The 23320-nt window shown below is 40.1% G+C and overlaps 1 protein-coding gene across 1 annotated transcript in view; it reads left to right on the forward strand.

Moving 5' to 3' along the window:
- The window catches only part of LOC134345361 (solute carrier family 25 member 36-like), an 85668-nt gene that overhangs the window by 37823 nt on the left and 24525 nt on the right, over positions 1-23320 (forward strand). The window contains exons 2-3 of the mRNA XM_063045891.1: positions 398-568; positions 19264-19341. Of these exons, the coding sequence (XP_062901961.1) occupies positions 398-568; positions 19264-19341 (249 nt within the window). The remainder of the gene's footprint in view (positions 1-397; positions 569-19263; positions 19342-23320) is intronic.

Here is a 23320-nt window from a genome sequence, read left to right on the forward strand (position 1 = left end):
CCCTCACCTTTTAGTTTGATTGTCCTTCACCCATTTTGATTCCTTCTACACCCATTTCTGTTTCAGTTAATCGGTTTAGGTTATTCAACTCATTAAGTTATTGATCATTGGCAATCTTTGTTTAATCATGCACTGTGCTGTATACCTACAAAGTAATTAAGTTTTTTAAATTTGAAAAGTGATCCATTACTCAATTTGTTACTTTCTTTAACAAAATACAAAAATTACTCTCACATTTTGGGCGGGGGGAATTAATATTTGGATCTAAAGTTTGCTCTTTTCTACTGAAACACTAATGCAGAAGACAAAAATGAACATCTGAAACAAAATTTATATAATAAATGGAGGGTGCCTAAGCCTTCACAGTACTGTAACTTTTTTTTCTCTCTTTTGGCAGCTGCGGGGGTACAGTTGGAGCCATTTTAACGTGTCCTCTGGAAGTGGTGAAAACTAGACTGCAGTCATCATCTGTTACATTCTATATCCCAGAAGTTCATCTCAGCGCAATAAATGGAGCCCGTGTGGGTCGGGTGGCTCGTGTTTCGCCTGGCCCTCTGCATTGTTTAAAGTAAGTATTGGATGTTTCCAAGATGTGAATCCAGCTTCAGGGTACCTTTTAGCTTAGACTGATTTGAAGTTTAAATTAAATCATCAGTTACAACTAGAATGGATGCCTTCTGATACTTTAATCAAAGTGGGCATGTTTCAAATATAAACCTAAATAATGTCAGCTAGTATTTTACCCAAGTATAATACCATAACCAAATTCATCTTCCAGTGAGAGTCTTGGGAGTCAGGAGTTAACAAATCTGGTTTCCAGCTGGAAAACCTGGGAAGAGTTTATTCATCGTATATGCCGGGGATTCAAGAGACCCATTTTCAAATCTGGTTTATTTCTATTTTTATTTCACTAATGAATAATATCTTACAAGCCTTACCTTTGCATTTTTATGCACTGATGTGTCCAGCAAAGAAACTCATTTTATTGTATGTCCCAGCAAAATTGATTTCACAAGAATCTATAGTTTAGCTGAAGCAGGTGATAATGGTGCCTCATTTCTTGTCTGTTATTTGTGAATACTGTTTACATCTATGAGCTAAGTTGAAGGTATGTAAGTCTCTCAAAGACATCTTCGTATCTGACCTTCACCAATTGACATCATTCTTAAAAGTCTGTCCCTCATACCGGATTGCTGTGCGTATATGTCTGAACCCACCAGCTGGCAGACTTCCAGTCTTGGGATCCAATCTGATCATTATTCCATTTTCAGAGTGGTAATCAAAATCAATCATTCACTAAAATTTCTTACACCTATCGTTCCTCATATACTTACCATTTATGCCTTAAAATTTCGGGCAGAGTTTTCACTGCACTAGGAGACACTATTTCTTTCAGCATAATCCTCGACGTGTTATTCCAGTGACATCCCAGCAAGTAGATTCTTTTACTGAAGGTGCTGTTTGCACAAGGGCCTCTTCTCTGCATGCTTCTCTAACAGAAGTAGAAGGTGTGTTGGGTAGAGGAGAGGGTTTTAGAGCAGAAGAATTGTTGGAAATCAGTTGGATAAACAATGAAACACCCAATAGTTTTTCTAATTTTCTCTTTGATGATAATTATAAGAGGAAAAGCCTAATGATCATCCAGACAAAGTGCCTATAACTGTAGTTAGGAGGACTTCTAGATCCAGTGAGCAATTAATTTGTGGGAAAAAGTCGTATGGAAAGCACAACCTTACTCAAGCATGCGAGTTTGAATGTCTTGTAAGGTTACAAGTTCCAGGCAAGGCTGTCTGTATTTTTTTTTATAATTCAAACATCAATTATATGACTTCCATCCGAAAATATCAATCCCATATTTGTTTGTTAATGACACATGATCTTGCAAAAGTTGGAAAGGGAATTAGAATTCAAAACTGAATAAAGGGAGGAGACATAAAAGTAGAAAATGTAGGAATTACTTGCAGGTCAAGGTGCTTCTATGGAAAGTGAAATGATGTTCCTGTTTTGAATCAGCGGCTATTCATTGTGCCTCAAATGTAAAAGTTAAAGGTTTAGGCCAATATCCATTCATTAGAGCTGGCCATGTTGGAAAGAATTGGTCGTACAAGATTTTGGATTGAAGTTCCCGTGACATAAAAGTGAATTATAGGTGTTTCCTATAATTATATGTTAGGATAGTATAAAAGTTTAGACAGGTCCTAGTGGGATGGAGAATTTAAGGGATAGGTAAATGGAATTTCAGGATTACCTTTGTAAACTCCGTTCTGCAAAGTTGTCACCTTCTCTTCATCTGATAGTGGTGTCTGGCTCTTTGGTGGGCAGAGAAGAGGTGAAGAAGCAGATGTTGCACTATGTTTTTTGATGGAAAGATGCAGTGAGAGGGATATGGTTGGTGGAGACGGAACAATGCGTTGCTCTGTTGTCAAGTCAATTGAGGAAATACGTGGACTTAAAATCAATATTGGGCACTAATCCATTGCCCGTCAAGCAGGGAAAAATCTTGACTTTGGGCTATGTGAATGTGAGAGCAGGGTTGAAATTATATGTAAAGATGATAAATGATTTGACTTCAATGTACAAGTCAAATATATAGAAATGTAGTACTCAGATCACTTGAGTCATCAGTGAACCAGAAAAAGAGGAATGGAATGGTTCTGATTAGGGCTGGAAAATAACTGTTTCATGTATCTCACCTGGAAGATGACATGCAGGATCCTATAGCTACACCTTTAGTTTGGTGGAAGTGAGTGAGTCAAAGAGGAATTGTTCATTGTGACATTGTTTGCCCACGTTTGCGCCTGTGGAGAGAAGCCTGTTGAAACTCCGTTCAAAGAAGCAAAGAGCCGTGCTGCCATTTGTAATTTTTAATCAGGTTTGCGGGTCTGGCAAGTGTGACATAAAACACTGACTCTGAATAAGTATATTATTCATTTATTTACAAACGTTTGACCAAATATTCATGTTCCCCAAGTTACGGAAACTACAAACATTGCTTAGTTAACAACGTGAGCAGAGCATACCTTCCATGCACCACTTGTCTTAAACAAAGGAAGAGAGAAAGAACCATCCTTAAGTACTCTGTATACCCAGGATATTTGAAACTGGATACCAGGCAGCTATCCAAAGGGACCAAACACTAACAAATCATTCGAAAAAGGATCTTTCAATGAGGTCATACTCCTCATTCTTCTAAAAATCCAGCGAATACAGGCCCAAGCTATCAAACACTCCACACACATTAATCCTTTCATTCCCAGAATCATTGTTGTGAACCTTCTCTGGACCTTCTCCAGTGCCAGCGCATCATTCTTGGATAAGGGGCCCAAAACTGCTTGCAGTACTCAAAGTGTGGTATAACCAATGCCTTATGAAGTGGTAGCTTTACATCCTTGCTCTTATATTCTACTCCTGCTGAAATGGCTGCTGCCATTGCATTTACCTTCCTTACTACTGGGTCATCTGCAAGTTAGCCTTTGGGGAATCCTACACGAGGACTCCCAAGTCCTTTTGCACATTTGATTTTTTTTTTTAATTTTGTACCAGTTTAGAAAATAGCTTTCACCTTTATTACGTCTACCAATGTGCATGACCATATACTTCCATAAACTATATTCCACCTGCCACCACTTTGCCCATTCTCCCAATCTATCCAAGCCCTGCTGCAGACTCCATGCTTCCTCAACATTACTTGCCCCTCCGCCTATCTTCGTTTTGTCCACAAACTTGGCCTCAAAGCCGTGAATTCCGTCATCCAAAGCATTGACATATAACCTAAAAAGTCGCCCAACACAGAACCCTGTGGAACACCACTACTCACTGGCAGTCAACCAGAAAAGGCCCCCTTTATACCCATTCTGTGCCTCTTGCCAGTCAGTCAATCTTCTATCCATGCTAGGATCTTTCCTGTGGTACCTTGGGCTCTTATCTTGAGTGGCACGTTGTTAAAAGCCTTCTGAAAATCCACATAAACAACATCTATTGACTCTCCCTTGGCTATCTTGCATGTTATTTCCTCAAATAATTCCAACAGATGTGTAAGGCAAGATTTCCCCCTAAGGAAACTATGCTGACTTTGGCCTGTTTTATCATGTGCTTCTAAGTATCCCAAAACTTGATCCCCTTAATGATGGACTTCTTAACCACTGATGTCAGGCCAACTGGCCTATAATTTCCTTTCCTCTACCTCCTTCCATTCTTAAAGAGTGGAGGACATTTGTAATTTTCTATACCTCTGGAGCCACTGCAGGATCTGGTGATTCTTGAAAGATCTTTACTTACAGGATTTGGAGGGTCACCAGTAGTTTAGAAATTGCTCATAGTGTTACTAAGTCTAGTTCCGTCCCTTGATGGTTACAGTAACATAATTCACCCATAGCCTCATGAAGGAGCTTTGGTGCAGGGTGGGAGGCAGGGTGTGCAATCGCAGTAAGTAGGTTGATACAGTTGCATTGGCAAGAATCATTCCTATGGGCAGTGCAGACCTGTGCTCTCCTTACAGTTCTAGTTTAGTTACTAAAGTAAAACAAAGAATTAAACTCACTATGATTCAGGGGCATAAACATACTGGCAAGCCACCTTCTGAATGTATAAGACACCTGGAGCACACCCAACAACTTGACTGGGTAGTATGCAGCGCATATTCATAACTAAGATAGTGTTGGGATAGTGGATCTCTGTTTAGTTTCTGATCCTTGGGGTTCTTTCGGGAGTCAAAAATGGCAAATGCTCTTAATTCAAGATTTAAGTTTGTTTCAGAGTACAAACGTACAAATGCTAAGCAAACTAAATAAAGAGCTGAGAAACAATGCTGAGAAGGGAATTAATGCTAATGGGTGTAAGTGAGAAAAGGGCGTGCCCTGGGTGCTGGAGGTCCTTAATAATGGACACTGCCTTTCTGAGACACCACTCCTTGAAGATGTCCTGGGTACTTTGTAGGCTAGTACCCAAGATGGAGCCACTTAAATTTACAAGTCTCTGCAGCTTCTTTCAGTCCTGTATTGTAGCCCCCCCCCCCCATATTAGACAGTGATGCAGCCTGTCAGAATGCTCTCCACAGTATATCTATAGAAGTTTTTGAATGTACTTGTGCACATACCAAATCTCTTCAAAGTCCTAATGAAGTATAGTCGTTGTCTTGCCTTCTTTATGACTGCATCAATATGTTGGGACCAGGTTAGGTCCTCAGAGATCTTGACACCCAGGAACTTGAAGCTGCTCCCTCTCTCCACTTCTGGTCCCTCTGAGGATTGGTATATGTTCCTTTGTCTTACCCTTCCTGAAGTCCACAATCAGCTCTTTCGTCTTACTGATGTTGAGCGCCAGGTTGTTGCTGCGACACCATTCCGTTAGTTGGTATATCTCGCTCCTGTACGCCCTCTCGTCACCATCTGTAGGTAAGATAAAGAAAATTCCTTCGAAGTAAATTAGGTAATAGGCTACATAAATAAAACAGTTACATCACGTGGGTAATGTGCTAATACTTAACCAATGAAAAATGAGAAAGGTGATAAACTGTTAGTTTAGCTACTACACTGCTTTCTGCCAGTGAGTGTGAAAAATACATGAGTTTCTTAAAAAGTATACATCTTATAAAAAGTATCTTTAAAAAAAAAGACAGTTGTTTCCAACAGGAGTGTTAGTGTCATGAGGTAGTTCACCAGAAAACACATGCACAAACTATCCTTCCAGGCAGTTCTTGTATCGGTTATCACTTGAGATTTTCTCAAGGATCTCAAACCTAGGAATAAATTCTGGTCATCAGGGACTTACTAAGTTATGACATCATTTCTATGAGTTTGATAAGCTTCTACCCATGGAGATAACATACACAATAACAAGTACATAATCGCAACCCATACGTTTAGGTAACTGCATAAAGTCCATGGGAGGTGCACAAATAACCTCCTAGGGGAGGACCCAGCAGCAGAAATACCGGCAATGTCTTTCAGGATTGTGTCTCTGGCAAGTCATACAGATACTGCTACTTTTCTTGCTAAGGTTGAGAATCTCTCATCAATTATAGCCATCATCGTTGTAGTCTTGCACATAGTATGCCTTCGTCCATCTGTTCAGCCACTAATGCATCATGCTGTAATTTTACTAGTTCATTAAAGGATTTGGAAAGTATTGCCAACTTGATCACTCTGGAGTGCTGCGTGGCCATAAATATGTGCTCTACGTTGCCTTAGAAAAGATGTCAGCTCTTTTGTTCCCTCTAGCTATTTCAGGCTTCCCATTAGTATGAGCCGCAGAATTTTTACAATAATTGTTGTAAGTAAATGAAAAATAGGAAAATGTTCGTCGTTAATTCACAGTGTTTATCAGAGTTCCGAAGAGGTGAAAAACCCATGTGTTTGGTCATAGCCCACAATTGTCCATTGTCATCTACGTAACAAAATTCAGTGTAAGTGCTTACAGCAGCTAGCTGCAAGGATGCAGACTTTGTTCAGCTGCTATATGAGGTGGAGGAAAAACCAAAGAAAATAACATACAGACTTACACCAGGTGACATTTTACAACAGGCAATTAAAATAGTACAAGATCTTAAGTACTATTCAGAAATGGGTTACCTAAAGTAAACTGCGTAGGCTATGGTGCTGGTGGTGGTAGAAGCAAAAACTGTTACCGAAGATGCTTTGGCCCAGTGGCCAGGCTGTCCGCAAACAAAAACATACCCCTTAGGACATTCCCATGTACCCCTATCGTGACCACCATCCACTTTCCATTTTTGTGGGCCTGAATCAAAGGACTATAAAATTATACATTTAGAATAGCTCAATGGCAGGACTTTGCGTGCAGAGTGGTGCAGACAGCCCAATGCATCTGTAGATGTGAACTTCCCACTATTCAAGACATTTGCAGAGACAGATGTGTAAAAAGGGCCCATGAGGTTGCTTAACAAGAGCCCATGGTATTACAGGAAAGATACATAACATGGATGGAGCATTGGGTGATTCGCAGGAGATAAAGAGAACAACTAATGGAAGCCTTTTCTGATTGGCTACCTGTAACTAGTAATGTTCCACAGGGGTCAAAATTGGGACTGCTTTTTAATGTATGTCAATGATTCTGATGAAGGAATTGATGGCTTTGTGACCAAGTTCGTGGGCGGTACGGTGATAGGTGAAGGTGCAGGTAGTGTTTAAGAAGCAGGGAGGCTGCAGAAAGGCTTGGACAGATTAGGAGAATGGGTAAAGAAGTGGCAAATGGAATACAGTGTCAAGAGTTGTATGGTCATGCACTTTGGTAGAAGGAATAAATATTTTCCAAATGGGGAGAAAATTCAATAATCCATAGGGCAAAAGGATTTAGGAGTCCTCGTACAGGATTCCCTGAAGGTTACTATGCAAGTTGAATCAGTGCTGTGGAAGGCAAATGCAATGTTAGGATTAATTTTGACAGGACTGGAATATAAAGGCAAGGATGTAATGCTGAGGCTTTATGAGGCAATGGTGAGGCCTCATGGAGTATTGTGAGCAGTTTCTTGTGAGAGTTGTGTGTTGCTTCTCAACATAATGCTTTCTGGGGTCCATAATGTACAAATATGCATGCTGCCAGAGTCCTTTAGAGGTCCAGGACAGGGAACTTTCATGCTGTTATTTACAAGCACATGCATGGACACGCATACCCAAACACCCACGTCCATATGAACAGAGGCACACACATTTATTGATTTTTGCACTGGACCGCAGCAATTTTTTCCTTGGCACAGGACCTAACCCGACCGCAGTAACATCTCCATGTGCTTCCTACAGGACCCAACCCAGACTAGGGCACCCCTTTTCCCTGTGCTTGTGTGAGACCCTACTTGGACCATGGCATTCCCCTATATTTTAAAAGGTGCAGCTTTCCTATGTCAGCGACTAAGATGTTGGCATACATTGACTACAGGAGCAGCAGCAGACTCAGTCCCCCTTGCTCAAACATGAGCAACATAGGATTCAGGACTGATTGGGGCTGAATTCCTTTCCCCCGTATAATGAAGTCAAGAGTTGGCCATCTTGGTGGAACCTCCAACTAATGTCATCACTGATAATAAACTAAAATAACTGGACCCAGAATAAACACACCCTTATGCCTCAACCATGCTGTATTTTACTTGTACACAGGAGAACAGCATGAACCCTGTCACCTCACTGTTCTGAATTCTGAACAGGGAAATGCCATTTTTATGCAGAATTGACTAGCAGTTATGAATGTTGACAATTTAGTAAACTGTATGTATGAATTCATTGCTTGCAAGAATAATCACCATTCACAATATAGGTGTTAAAAGTCAATAGAAACTACAAGCTGTTAGTGGCTGGTGCATTGTTAAGCAATTGTCCCTTGGATATGTTTGCCTTGGATTGCTTATCTTGACTGCAGACCCCTGGTGTGCAACACGGAGCTATGCTCTTCAAAGACCTTCTTGCCTGTGCTGTCTGCACTCCATTTGCAATCTGTCCTTGTCTGGACAATATGTTAACCCTTGCTTTCTTGCAGTTACCACAATATCTCAACCTAAATCATCTTAAGTAGACATGTTAGTGGAGCCTTTGAGTGTGTTTATGTACTTCAGTCAGTATGTGTAAACAGAACTTCTAAAACTTCCACATAGCTAGCTAATGGATAGTTGACTAATTGCTTCTGCAATTGAATATCTTGTCTTGCTAGCAGACTTTTGTTTACCATTTAGAAAGAAGCTTCTTGGCCCATTTCCTTCATTTCCTCAAGGCAATTCCATTAGCCCCACTTTCTACCTCCACTCCCCATTTGATTCTTCCATTAAGGGAATAATAATCAGAAAATGCTGAAAATTTAAGCAAGTCAGTCAACATCTATGGAAAGAAAAATGGTTAATGTTTTCAATAGAAGACTTGATGAACGTAGAATCTGAGAAAACTAGTACAGGTTTCCCCCGCTATCCAAAAGTAGAGTGTTCGTATGAAACCTTTTGTAAGCCAAAATGGTGTGAAGTGAAGAAACAATTACCGTTAATTTATATAGGAAAAATTTTTGAGCATTCCCAGACCCAAAAAAACCTACCAAATCATACCAAATAACACAAAACCTAAAATAACACGAACATATAGAAAAAGCAGAAATGGTATGATAAATACACAACCTATCCTTCGATGCCTTGTGTCCCTTAGCCTGCTTTTCTTCTATTGAAATAAATGTCTTGCTCGGTATTTTTTTTCAATAAGTTGCAGTTTCGTCACAATTAAACACTTGCTTATATGAATAACCACCTTCTGTAATTATTTTCTTCAGTTTTTTTGGGAACTTTTTGGCAGCTTCAGTATCAGCCGAAGTGCAATCTCCAGTAACCTTTAAGTTCAACGCACGCACAGTGTCTTTATTTCGTTCACCACAATCGAAATGCTTAATTATGTCCAGTTTTATGATAAACACCCTTACGAGCTCTCTTAGGCTTTTCTGATACCTTAGGACACATCTTGCTAACGGATGCACAAAATAAATCAAGATAAAGCACAGATGCTCACAGACACAGTTCAAAGCTATGGCGGCTTGATGCCGAGATGTTGAGTGTAGTTCCCAGGAAAGGAGCTTGGCGGCACCACTCTCGCTGCTTGGGGTGCGCGCTGCCTCTATAACGGCTCGTTGCAAAACAAACGCTGAACACTATTTTCGCTTTTCTCCTTTTTTCGTAAAAGTGAAAATCCTCTGGATTTCTTTTGATTAGTGAAAACAGGTATTAATGTAGGTCTTTCATAAAAGCGAAGTGGTGTAAAGCGAACTTTCGAAAAGCGGACGATACCTGTATTAAGTTGCAGAGAGTGGGGGGGGGGCGGGCTATGCAGAGAAGAAAAATATTCTTAAGGTTTCCTATGTGATACAGATATGTACACATCAATTTAACAAAACATGGCAGTTTGAGAGATAGAGAAGGTGAAAAAGAAAGTTGTGCACTGCATGTTGATTGTTACTGAAACAAAAAAAGAATATTGAAAACTGCCCAACTGATCAGGCTGTGTCTGTGGAAGGAAGAAAAACTGAGTTAATACAAATAGAAAAAGGACACCACCTGAAATTGCTGAATTTAATGTCGAGTCTCAACTGTTGCCACATGGAGGATAAGGTGTTTTTCCTCAAACCTGCTGTCATTCATTCTACATTTGGCTTCTATGGAGACCAAGATGCAAGTATAAAATTCAGTACATTAGATTAAAGGTGATTGCTTCTCCTTGAAGGACTGTTCGTATCCATGGATGGTGGAAAAGAGTGACAATAAAGAACAGCTGTTGTGACCTCTGCAGTTGTAGAGGAAAGTGAAAAGGGATTGGTTGATTAGGTTGGAAGAGTGGACCTGGGATACACTAAAGTGAACAAAGCCCTTGGGTGGGGAAGGGAAGATGTCGGGTATTGTATCCAGTATTCTTCTTTTTAAATTTCAGATCATTAGTGATTGCAATTTTTTTAAAAAGCTTTCAAATGTCTGCATTAAGGGATCATTTACAATAGCTGTTCAACGTGCATTATGGCTTTAGAATGTGCAAGAAACCGCAACGTTTTTGTTAAACATCTGACAAATCAAACTTGGGTACCTAAAAATTGATGACAAGAGACATGAGGCATAAATGGATCTTTCACAGTAAATGTGATGCAATTAGTTGTATGCAATACAGGTTGGAACTTTTAAATTTTATGAATAAACTGCCTGAAGTCACTCAGAGTGTGGCTAAATTTGCCAGTGATACAGTTTTAGAAAGGAATGTATTATCCAAATGTTAACATGGAATTGCTTTTAAATGCGGAGGGATCTGCATGATAAGGGGGTAATGCAGGTAACTCCATATTATAGGGTGAAGTTCAGAATACATATCTGTTACTATACCCACCCCTGAGATTCTTTTCCTTGTGGACGTACTCAATAAATCCAATATCCATAATAAGAATCAATGTAAGATCACGCTAACTGGATGTACAGCCATTGTGCAAAAGACAATAAACTCTGCAAATACAAAAAGAAAGAAATAATAATAAATAAATCAGCAATAAATATTGTGAACATGCCTTCCTTGAAATCAGCCTGCTTTTCCATTTTTGTAATGCCAGACTACGTCATCTGTACATGAATCAAGAAACAGGAAAGGTTTATTTGCAATTTTTTCACATAAATTCTTTGTAAGTTACTTTTATCCTAATCTCCAATTTTTGGGGTCGTGATTTGTGAATTCTGTAAAGGCATATTGTCAAATAGCTATAAATATGGATCACATGTATTCTCATTCCCTAAATTTTTTGTTGGATTTGGATATTTGGTTTCTGTAATTTTCTTTTAATTAGATTGTAAGCCTGCAGTAATGAGCATGTTTGCAATAAGTAGCTTGCAGGAACAAGGTCTTTGTTAAATTGTATGCAGTCTATGTGTGAATGATTAACACAACTGAATGCTTTTTGTTTAGTTTTGCTCCAAATTTGTAGCAAGCAGTGTGAAACTTCCTTCACAATAATTGAAATGGTTTCTTATAGTTATCATAGTGTGTAAGCTTATCACCGTGATAGTTGAAGTAGAGCTGAATTCCAATTTGCTATGTGCTGAAACCTTCTCAAGGCTTTAATATGAAATAGTAAGTATATATATTTGTGAGATAGCGGTGGAACTGTGGACCATCAAGGACATAATTTCTTGAATAAAGGAGGATTTATATTTAGTTTTTTTTCATGCTTGACAGGAAGCCAGCATTTAAATTATTAACTGTCAAGTGATCTGAATTGTAATGTTCAGGAATGATTTTTTTAAAATGTCTTGTATGTTCTTGCCTTTTTGCTGGCCGTTCTGCACAAATTGAGACAATCTCTATGTACTGTTCGCCTCTGATTCATGTGATTGTACATTGCTCTGCGGAAGTCAGGATCAAGCTCAGAGCTTGATGACAGCATATCTAATTTTCTGTTCTTGTGTCGAGAGCAGAGTGTAAATTGATAAGCCTAAGCTCTTGATGAACTTTGTATTCGGCCCTAACTGTGATATGTGAATGAGACTGCATGCCTTGATTGCAAAAGTATTTGTCTTCTCATTTGTATTATCTTAATAATTTTAGTTTATTTCAATTTAATAGGTTTCACGCTTTTATATTATTTTATTTTTTAAATCTCCCAAGTTGTAGCAAATATTTACAAATTGTTTTAAAAAGGTCTGACTGTGGGGAAAAACTGTCAAAGTCATTATGGTGTCATGACATTTGCACCTCAGTACCTGCTGCCTAAGCCACCAGTTACAGATTGCCCCACTTTAAGTCTGGTCACAACAGTGAGTCTTGCAAAATGCATGGATGCATGAGCCGCATGGATGCAGTGTGGGGTAAGAATGAGGAGTAGACCAGAGCATGTCAATGAACAAACCCAAAATCATCACCTAACAGCAACCCAAGCAGACCCAGGTCAGTGCTTTCTGAGGTACTCCTGGTGCAAAAGCTTAGATGGGTAGCATTTGTCAAAGCATCTAAGAATTATCTTCACCTAGAGATAAAATAGGATCAGAAAAATATATCTTTAATCAAAGTAAACCAAAGATTAGTATGTAATTAAGTTGAATTGAGTTGTCTTTATGTTACATCTCCATCTAAATGTGCAATCGTAATTTATAATTTATCATAAATAGAACAGTAAATGTAATATAGAGTACACTCAAATCAGCGTGAGTTCACCCAGGCTTGGTGGAAGCTGTCCCGGAGCCTGTTGGCCCTGGCTTTTATGCTGTGGTACCGCTTCCCGGCTGAAATAGATTGTGGTTGGGATAGCTTGTGTCCCCAATGATCCTACAGGCCCTTTTAACACACCTGTCTTTGTAAATGTCCTGAATCATGGGAAGTTCAGAACTACAAATGCGCTGGGCTGTCCTCCCCACTCTCTGCAGAGCCCTGCGATTAAGGGACATACAGTTCCCATACCAGGCAGTGATACAGCCAGTCAGGTTGCTCTCAATTGTGCCCCTGTAGAAAGTTCTTAGGATTTGAGGGCCCATACCAAACTTTCTCAACCGTCTGAGGTGAAAAAGGCACTGTTGTGCCTTTTTCACCACACAGCTGGTGTGCACAGACCACGTGAGGTCCTCGATGATGTGGATGCCGAGGAACTTGAAGCTGTTTACCCTCTTAACCCCAGATCCACTGATGTCAATAGGGGTTAGCCAGTCTCCATTCCTCCGTAATCCACAACCAGCTGCTTTGTTTTTGCGACACTGAGGGAGAGGTTGTTTTCTTGGCATCACTGTGTCAGAGAGATGACTTCTTCCCTGTAGGCCACCTCGTTATTGTTTGATAAGGCCAATCAATGTAGTGTCATCATCAAATTTAATTAGCAGATTGGAGCTGTGGGTGGCGATACAGTCATGGGTATACAGGTAGTAAAGGAGGGATCTCAATACGCAGCCCTGAGGGGCTCCTGTATTGAGAGTCAGAGGGTTGGAGGTGAGGGAGCTCACCCTTACAATCTGCTGGTGATCTGACAGGAAGTCCAGGATCCAGCTGCACAAGGCAGGGTCAAGGCCGAGCTCTCTGAGCTTCTTGTCGAGCCTGGATGGAACTATGATGTTGAATGCTGAACTGTAGTCCAAGAACAGCATTCTCACGTAAGCATCCTTCTTCTCCAGATGTGTAAGGACTGTGTAGAGCTGTGGCTATTGTGTTATCTGTCGATCGGTTACGTCGGTAGGGGGTCCAGTGTGGGTGGTAGCAAGCTGCAGATGTAATCCTTGACCACCCTCTCAAAGCTTTTACTCATTATTGAGATGAGTGCAACAGGACACCAGTCGTTCAGGCGTGTTACCTTGGTATTTTTTGGTACAGGGACAATGGTGGATAATTTGAAGCAGGAGGGCACTCTACACTAGGAGAGGGAGAGATTAAAAATGTTTGTAAACAAAGTAAGATGGAATCTGCCAAAATCTGATTTGATTTTTTGCTGGTTAAATTATGTTGTGTTTTTTTTTTCAGAATATTCAATCAACAACTTTTTAATAAAGTTTAAAATCTACAGTTAATTGGAGGTGTGTGTTTCATGATAAATTCTCAGTGGTGCTCCAATGTGGTAGTTTTGTTAAACTCGTGGTCCCCTGCAATGTTCCCTCTAATTTTTAGTAGTCAATGTGTGCATAAATATTATGTTGTGTAAATTTTTTTCCTGTGACAAAAGTATGTGCGCTCTGAATGCTCACATGGTACAGTTTATGTACAAACATTTGTAGGTTTTTTGACATAAAACTGCACAGAATAATAACAAAATAACATACATATTTAAGTCACTCAGTTATTTTTTTTTCTCTCTCCTGACTTTGACATTTACCCATTCTTTGTAAGCTCTATCTAGACTAACAGAACTTCCATCCAATTGATAGCTTTTGATTCTCATTAAGATATCCAAATGACATTCACCTAAACAGTTTCTCAGCTTGTTTTTGAGTTGATTCATTAGGCTAAAACCTCGCTCACAGTCCGCACTAGACGCAAGAAAGGTTCCCCCAATGTCCATCAACTGTGCAAGGTCACAAAACTGTTCATTTTGAAGTACAAATGCCACCATTTGAGCCAAGTTTGAAAGCAGTTTGGACTTAATTTTTTCTTGCATGGAAAATTTGAAATTGTTAAACTGTCTAACTATTACAATATTTTTAGCCAGAAAATCATGATATTTTAGACATAAGGCATTAACTTGTCCATCACCAAATGTGAAGTCACAATCTGCAATTGCGGAAAAATCAAAAGCTGACCATTCTTGTACCTCGACTTCGATCTCCTCTGTGTTTGATCGTTTTTGCTCTCGCTCATCTGCACTCATCCGTAACATGCATAGCATTTCTGTAATGGGTAATGACGGGTTCTGTTGCCTGAGCTTTTGTACACCATCCAAATGCGATTTACTTGCCAAATGACACTTCAAAAAGTCAAGTTTCCAAATATCATCCCACTAGCAAGTTCTCCAGCAACTTTTGCATCACGACAATGCAAACAGATAACTCCAGTTTCCGAATCCTACATAAATATTTCTCGTAGCTGAACGTTCATGACCTCATGAGCATTTGGTGTAGCAGTTTCTACTATTTTGTTAAACCATTCAACTTTAAACAAATTTGCAGTTCTTTTGCGCTTCACGCCTGTCGCTTCTTTTGAATTCGACATAGTGAATCAATAATTTTTCCAATAAAAACTTAGTAAGCTATCTACAGAATTTGAAACAGATCTTTGTAAACTTTACGATATGAACACTATCCGCCAAACATGACTGCCGCCATGATGCAGCCGTACAAACCGGAACAGGAAAGGTGAGGTGACGTAAACTAGTGACGTGCATTGTGGTATTTGAAAAACAGACCAACTAGTTAACAGAAGCAGATAGCTAAAAGATTATTTTCAATAAGTATAATTATTAATTACTACATTATTTTAGGTAACTAACCTTTTGTGCACACATTAATTTCCTTTGTGTGCTGGGTGAAAAACGTGTGAGCACGCGCACATGCGCACTGCTTAGAGGGAACTATGGTCCCCTGACCCTGAACACCTAATGATCAAATCGCGTCAGTTCTATTTACCTAGAGAATTCTCCACAATCCTGATAGTTTACATGGTACCAGCCGCTGACTATAATCAAGCACTTGAGATACTGCATGATGCCATGTCCAGAAAAGAAACAGTCCATCCTGGCACATTTCAAATCATAGTTCGGGACTTCAACCAGGCTTGTTTGAAGAAATTCCTGCCCAGTTACTGTCAGAAGAGCAGTTATGGGATTGCTTGGAGTTGGTGGACTTATCAGTAGATCTGAATGATAGCTCCATGGTTATCACAGGCTTTATTAAAACTGTTCTAGATTAGTGTATCCCCACAAAATAATTCGGAGTCTTCCCTAACCAGAAGCCTTAGATGGACCATGAGATTTGCAGTATGCTGAGAACCAGACCAAAGGCATTTACATCTGCTAACCAAGTAAATTGGATGAGGTCCAGATATGATCTACAGAAAGCCATCTCATGGGTGAAGTGGCAGTTCTGGATGACACTTGAATCACCGAAGGATGCTGGATATTTGTGGCAGGACATGAATGCTATCACCTCTTATAAAGTAAAATCAAATGACATAGGTGCAACAGGGCTTTGTTTCCATATGAGCCAAATGCATTCTGTGCTCGCTTTCACTATCAAACCAGGGAGGAACCAGCAGGAACTCCCACACCCCTTGATGATCCTATGATTTCAGTTTCTGAGGCCGACGTATGAACAGCTTTCAGGAGGATAAACCCATGAAAGCTGCCAGCCCAGATAGGGTACCTGGCCAAGACCTCAAGACCTGTGGTGATCAACCAGCTGAAGAGTTCACTGAGATCTTTAACTTCTCACCTCAGCAGTCTGAGATACCCACCTGCTTTAAGCAGGCTTCGGTTATACCGGTGCCCAAGAAGAACTTGGTAACCTGCCTCAGCCAGTACCACTTGCATCCACTGCGATGAAGTGTTTTGAGAGGTTGGTGATGAGACATATCAATTCCTGCCTGAAAAGCAACATAGATCTGCTCCAATTTGCCTACCAGAGCAATAGGTCCACAGCAGATGCCATCTGCTGAGCAGAGGGGCAGAAACTGTAAATTCCTCATTGTTATCATTTCAGCAGACCTGACCTAGGCCCAGCATATAATTGCATTTATAAAGAAAGCATGACAGTGCCTCTACTTCCTTAGGAGTCTGCAAAGATTCAGTATGATATCTAAAACTTTGACTTCTATGGATGTAGTGGAGAGTATATTGAAAGGTTGCATCACAGCTTGATATGAAAGCACCAAGGCCCTTGAACTGAGAATCCTATAAAAAGTAGTAGATGTGGCCAGTCCATCACAGGTAAAGCCCTCCCCACCACTGAGCACCTCTACATGAAGTGTTATCACAGGAAAGCAGCATCCATCATCAGGAACCTCACCACCCAGGTCATGCACTCTCCTCGCTGCTACCATCAAGAAGAAAGTACGGGAGCCCGACGAAACACTCCACCAGGTCCAGGAACAGTTATTAACTCTCAATTATCAGGCTTTTGAACCAAAAAGTTAAGTGAAGTCAACTTCACTTGTCCATCATTAAAATATTCCCACAACATATGGACTCCATTTCAAGGACTCATCATCTCATGTGCTCGATATTTATTGATTGATTTATTATTTATTTTGTGTTTGCATAATTTGTGTTTTGCACACTGATTAAACGTCCAAGTTGGTGCGGTCTTTCATTTATTCTATTATGGCTTTTATTGAGTATGCCCACAAAAAAACTAATCTCAAGGTTGTATATTGTGACATATTACAGGTTTTCCCACCAGCCGAAGGTAGAACGTTCCTATGAAACGGTTCGTAAGCCAGAATGTCATAAAGTGAAGAAGCAATTACTATTTATTTATATGGGAAAAATTTGTGAGCATTCGCAGACCCAAAAAATAACCTACCAAATCATGCCAAATGACACACAAAATCTAAAATAACAGTAACATATAGTAAAAGCAGGAATGATATGATAAATACACTGATATATAAAGTACAAATACTTTTCTACAATCATTGCCGCACTGTTCTCCGTAGCGAAAATCTCATGCAAGCGCTCTCGGCAGAAACACTCTCTCCAGTAACCTTTAAGCTATGAAGCTGCCCAATCATACCAAATAACACATAAAAATACACAGCCTATATAAAGTAGAAATAATGTATGTACAGTGTAGTATCACTGACCGGAATTGGGAAGATAGCAACGAGCACACTGATGATGGTGTGTTAGGCTGAGTCGTCGGAGGTTGGGGTGGTGCAGTGGTCCCCAACTGCCGGGCAGCGAACCAATACCGATCTGCAGAGAATGCAGCGGTGCAGTGGTACAGCAGTAGTCGGGATGTACCCAGCACATCTTTAAGAAAAAAGCTGAAATAAAGCAGTTAATTAATTAGGTGCCACCTGGCACGTAAATGTCGGCCCAGATCAGAGGCGACACAATTGACAATCACCTCTGATGTGGGCCAACAATTACGTGCCAGGCGGCACCTAATTCATTAGCTTGTTTATTTCAGCTTTTTTCTTAAAGATGTGTTGGGTGCGTCCTAGCTAACACGGCAATGTATTGGTCCGCGACCCGGGGGTTGGGGTGGTGGGACACTGAGGTGTCTTCTCATCGTCGTCTGTTTCCTTTAGGGCAGGCAGGTCATCATCTTCTATGTCTGCCTGCCTCGATGTCGAAGGTCAAGGTTCGTCGTCTGCTGTGGCTGATGTGGTAGGCTTGAAAAACGACAGTATGCTTGACTGCTTAGCCTCATGCATTTTTCTATCATCTCATGCAGTTGCTTCACGTTCAGTTCCTGGACGACTTCACTTGCGGTCTGTTCACTACTGCATTCGGTTTCAATTGTTATCCTTTCCTCTTCCAATTGCATCAGTTCTTGGTTATGAGATGCCAAAACCTCTTCAACATCATCTTCGTCAACTTCCACAAGCCAAACTCACTTTGTCCTTACTTTGTTCACCACGATTGAAACGCTTAATTATGTCTAGTTTTATGCTGCTAAGTGTAACACCCTTACGAGCTCTTTTAGGCTTTTCCGTTACATTAGAACTCATCTTGCAAACGGATGCTCAAAATAAATCGACATACATGTGTTTAAGCAATGCTGGCTTGAATGCAGTTCCGAGGGAGGAGCTTGGCTGCTTGGGGCACGCGCTGCCTTTTATCGCGCACTGCCTTTTTTTGTAACAGTGAAAACACCTTCTGTTAGCGAAAACAGGTAACTAATGTAGGTCTTTCGTAACAGCGAGGTTTCGTAAAGCCAACATTCGAAAAGCGGGAAACACCTGTATGTACTTTGATAATAAATTTACTTTGAACTTAATACTTTGGTTAGTTCACTAAAATGTAAATGGTTTAGTGAAGCTTTAATCAAGTAATGATAAACCCATTACAGGTGAACTACTGGGGCATATAATATATAATTTTAAAATGTAATAAATATTTCAAAAGCAATGGATTAACCAAGGACAATTGGTATGGATTTGTTGAACTCAAGTTGTATTTAACATTTGTTCATTTTCTTGACTAAGAACAGCATGCAGTAATTGTAACTAGCATAGGTTTTCTCAGACAGTTAAGGCTTGCAAAACTTAGAATAAATTAATTATAGTAAATAGCCATCTTCTATGTGTTAAGTTGATTTCTGTTTTGATGGAACATATTGTGTATTATCCACAAATGTACCTTTTCAGATGCACAATCAGTCTCTGAACTGTGCAACTTGACTTGCAGGATGATTCTGGAAAAAGAAGGTCCCCGGTCTCTCTTCAGAGGGCTAGGTCCAAATCTGATAGGCGTCGCACCATCCAGGTAAGCAGTAGAATGGGATATTATTATTTGGGAAAACTTTTATCATGAAATCCTCTGCTAATGAATTCACAGAGTTTTTTGAATTGCTTGTTTTGATACTCTTTGTTATTTAACAGGCCTTGAAAAATTGTAGTCACAACTATTTTTCAAATATAAACAAGAAATTCTGCAGATGCTAGAAATCTAGAGCAACGCACACTACTGATCAGGTCAGGCAGCTAATAAACAGCTGATGTTTTAGGCCAAGAACCTCCTTCAGGATTGGAAAGGACTGGGGGGAAAATGCCAGAATAGAAAGGTGTGGGGAGGGGAAGGTGGACTAAGGTGAAAAGTGAAGCCAGGACAGTGGAAAAGGTAAAGGGCTAGAGAAGAAGGAATCTGATAGGAGAAGAAAATGGACATTGGGAGAAAAGGAAGGAGGAGAGGCTCCACAGGGAGATGATAGGCAAGTGAGGAGAAGAGCTAAGAGGCTAGAGTAGGGAATTGAAGAAGGAAAAATATAAATTACCAGAAGGAGAAATCACTATTCATGCCATCAGGTTGGAGACTACCTAGACAGAATATAAAATGTTGCTCCTCCAGCCTGAGAAGATGGTAAAAGACATGGACTGACATGTCGAAATAGGAGATGTGATGGGAATTAAAATGGTTGGCCTTTGTGAAATTCCGCATTTGGTGGATGGAACGGAAGTAGTCGACAGTGGTTCCCTAATTTATGCTGGGTCTCAAAAACCTAGAGGAGGCTGCCTCAGGAGCACCAGATACAATTAACGACCTAATGGAGATGAGGGAGGAGGTGAATGGGCAAGTGTAGCATTTTGTGTCGCTTTTACAGGGATACGTGGCAAGAGGGAGATTGGTGGGGAGGGACAAATGGACAAGGAAGTCACTGAGAGTGATCTTAGTGGAGAGTGGAGAGGAGGTAAAGATGTGGTGGGGGTGGTGTAGAATGATGTGTTAGTTGCTGAGGCTCATGGGCTGGTAGGTGAGGACAAGAAGAACTCTATCTCTGTTAAGGCAGTGGGAAGATGTGATGAGCGCAGATGTCTGGGAAATAGAGGACATCCAGGTGAGGGCAGCATCGATGATTGAGCAAAGGAAACCCCATTCTTTGAAGGAGGAGGATATCTCTGATGTAAGGAAAGCCTCGCCCTGGGAACAGATGTGGCAGAAATGAAGGAAAGGAGAAAAGGGAATAGCATTTTTACTGGAGACAGGGTGAGAAGAGGTACAGTCAAGATAGCCTTGGGAATCGGAAGGTTTATAAAAGATGTCGATAGACAGTTTGTCTCCAGAGATGGAGACTGAGGGATTCCGAAAGGGGAGAGAGGTGTCAGAAAAGGACCGAGTGAATTTGAATGCAGGGTGAAAGCTGGACACAAAGTTAATGAAATTGACGAGTTCAGCATGGCTGCATGAAGCAGCACTAATGCATTTGTCAGTATAATACAGGAAGAGTTGGGGAGTATTAGGCTAATTAATTTCATCTACTTTGCCTCCAACTTCTACCTGGCCCATTCATCCCTCCCCACTAATCTCCCTCCTGGCACATATACCTGCAAGCAACAGAAATGCTGCACCTGCGCATTAACCTTGTCCCTTACATCCATTCAGCACCCAGACGGTTCTTCCAGGTGAGGCAACACTTCACCTGCAAGTCTATGTATTGATCACTTATTGTATCTGGTGCTCCCGTTGCAACCTCTTCTACATTGGAGAGACTGGACGTAAGTTGGGGAGCGGCTTTGTCAACCACCTATCTCTACTCCATCTGCCGAAGAAGTTGTTTTGTGAGGCCGATCATTTTAATTCCTGCTTCCTGCCCCCATTCCTGTTCCGACATGTTGGTCCACGGCCTCATCTTCTGCCATGAGGAGGCCATTCTCGGGGTGGAGGAGTAACACCTCATATTCCATCTAGATAGCCTCCAGTCTGATGGCATGAAAATCAATTTCTCCTTCCCGTAATTTTCCCTTCCTCCCTCCCCTCTTCTTCTGTTCCCCACTCTAGCCTCTTATCTCTCCTCTTCAGCTGCCTATCACCGCCCCCTGGTGCCCCTCCTTCTTCTCTCGGTCCTGTGGTCCTCTCTCCTCTCCTATCAGATCTTCCTTCTCCAGCACTTTACCTTTCCCACCCACCTGGCTTTACCTCCTTGCCCTCCCCTCACCTATTCATTCTGGCATCTTCTCCCTTCCTTTCTAGTCTTGTAGAAGGGTCTCTACCCGAAACTTCAATTGTTTATTCAGGTCCATAGATGCTGCCTGACTTGCTTGAGTTCTTCGATCATTATGTGTGTGTTGCTCTTTATTTTTCAAAAAAGTTTTTTTTTAATGTTTCACATTTTTGAATGCAACTCTCTTGCAGAAAATTAAATGGTTTTCTAAGCCACTTTCAACACCTGTACCTTGCTAAACTAAACAAATCAAAGGTTTCTCTTGTTAACTCATATTCAGCAGTTTTGAGCAATTATGCTGTAGGCAGATTTTGAATGTGTGCCATGGATGTCAGCTGCGATATAAATTGGACAAAGACTAAGCAGAGCAAACCTAAAGTGTCAGGCAAATGAAGATGGATATGGAAAGAGTTTTGAAGAAGAACCAGTAACGACAAATATTGGGGGTGTGTAATATTTGAAGGCTTAAATTCATTGTGCTTTATTATAAGTAAATAATAGGGGTCTTAATACTCATACTTTCAGAAAGTTTTGGAGTAGGGTTTTAAGCAGGGAAATTGGGGAAATTGAAGAATTTCGGTGTATCAGCTTTAAGTCTTGAAAAGATGTTGCCACTCTGATTTTGTTAACAAGGCAATTTTTTTTCAACTGGCACTAACTAATGGATAGCAATCTGAAGTTTCATTAATACAGTTAAAATTATTTTTCAAAAGTAACCACTTTTAGTCCTATCTTCTACCTGTGAATACCTAATTTTGAATCAATGAATTAAAAAAAATACATTCAAGACCATTTACCACACTTCATTTGTATGCAGTATTTATATAAAAGCAATTTCAAAGTACATCTTGACTGAATCCTTCATTGAACTGGTATACAGTGAGTGAAAACTTTGTATCCTTAGTATTTCATTCTTTTTGTGTGGCCAGTTCTTAGGAAAGTACTGTAAGCAAAAAGACTTTTAAACCATTAAAATTTGCCAAATTTGTGTTTTGTGTGCTGACTTGGCTAGTTTGTGCTCACAACTAGCAAGTTAATTTGTTTATCTTCTGTATATAAATGCATCAAAACAGGCTGATATAATTAGACCATCTATTAGCCTATTGGAAATGAAATTTGTAATTTGAGAGAGAAAATGGCTTCTATCCATTTAGTAGAATTAGGGTTATCTGATTTCTTTTTCCGCTGAGCATTAATTGACACCACAAAATAAGTGATTTGCTTACTAAAGTAACCTGTTGCAGACGTAATATAAATATGATTAATGATGTGTGTTCAAAATTATCATAAAGCTTAACAAGCTGTATGTGATATAGTTGAACTTTTCTTTTTGTGACTAATAGCTGTAATAGGTTGGTGAGTTAAGTAGCAACAATTTCTCCCTATTTATTGACAAGAGCATTGGTTACCATGGACTAAAATGTCATGGATACCTCGCTTTAGAAGTAATTCATTAACGAACATGAATACAAGACATCTGTCAATATCCAAAGTACACTTCTAAGGCTTGTTCAGTACATGTAATCAACCTGCTGTTAAGGGAATTCTAATGAAATAATGTTTTACTAAAGTTGAATATAGGAGGAAAATTACCAAAATCATATCACAAGCCCTTGTGTTTAAAATAAAAGCAGTATGTCACCATTAGTACAACATAGAGTTGGAAAGTTTTTGTAGCTATTTATGAAAAGTATTAAACTGCTTCTTGGTGGATACTTTTAGTTTGATAGATAAATTATTTTGCTTTTCACTTAACACAATGTTCAGGTCTGACTGCAAAATAAAATAATGATAAATGTTGAACGT

The sequence above is a fragment of the Mobula hypostoma genome, chromosome 4 (genome assembly GCF_963921235.1).
Source record: "Mobula hypostoma chromosome 4, sMobHyp1.1, whole genome shotgun sequence".
Taxonomy (NCBI): Eukaryota; Metazoa; Chordata; class Chondrichthyes; order Myliobatiformes; family Myliobatidae; genus Mobula; species Mobula hypostoma.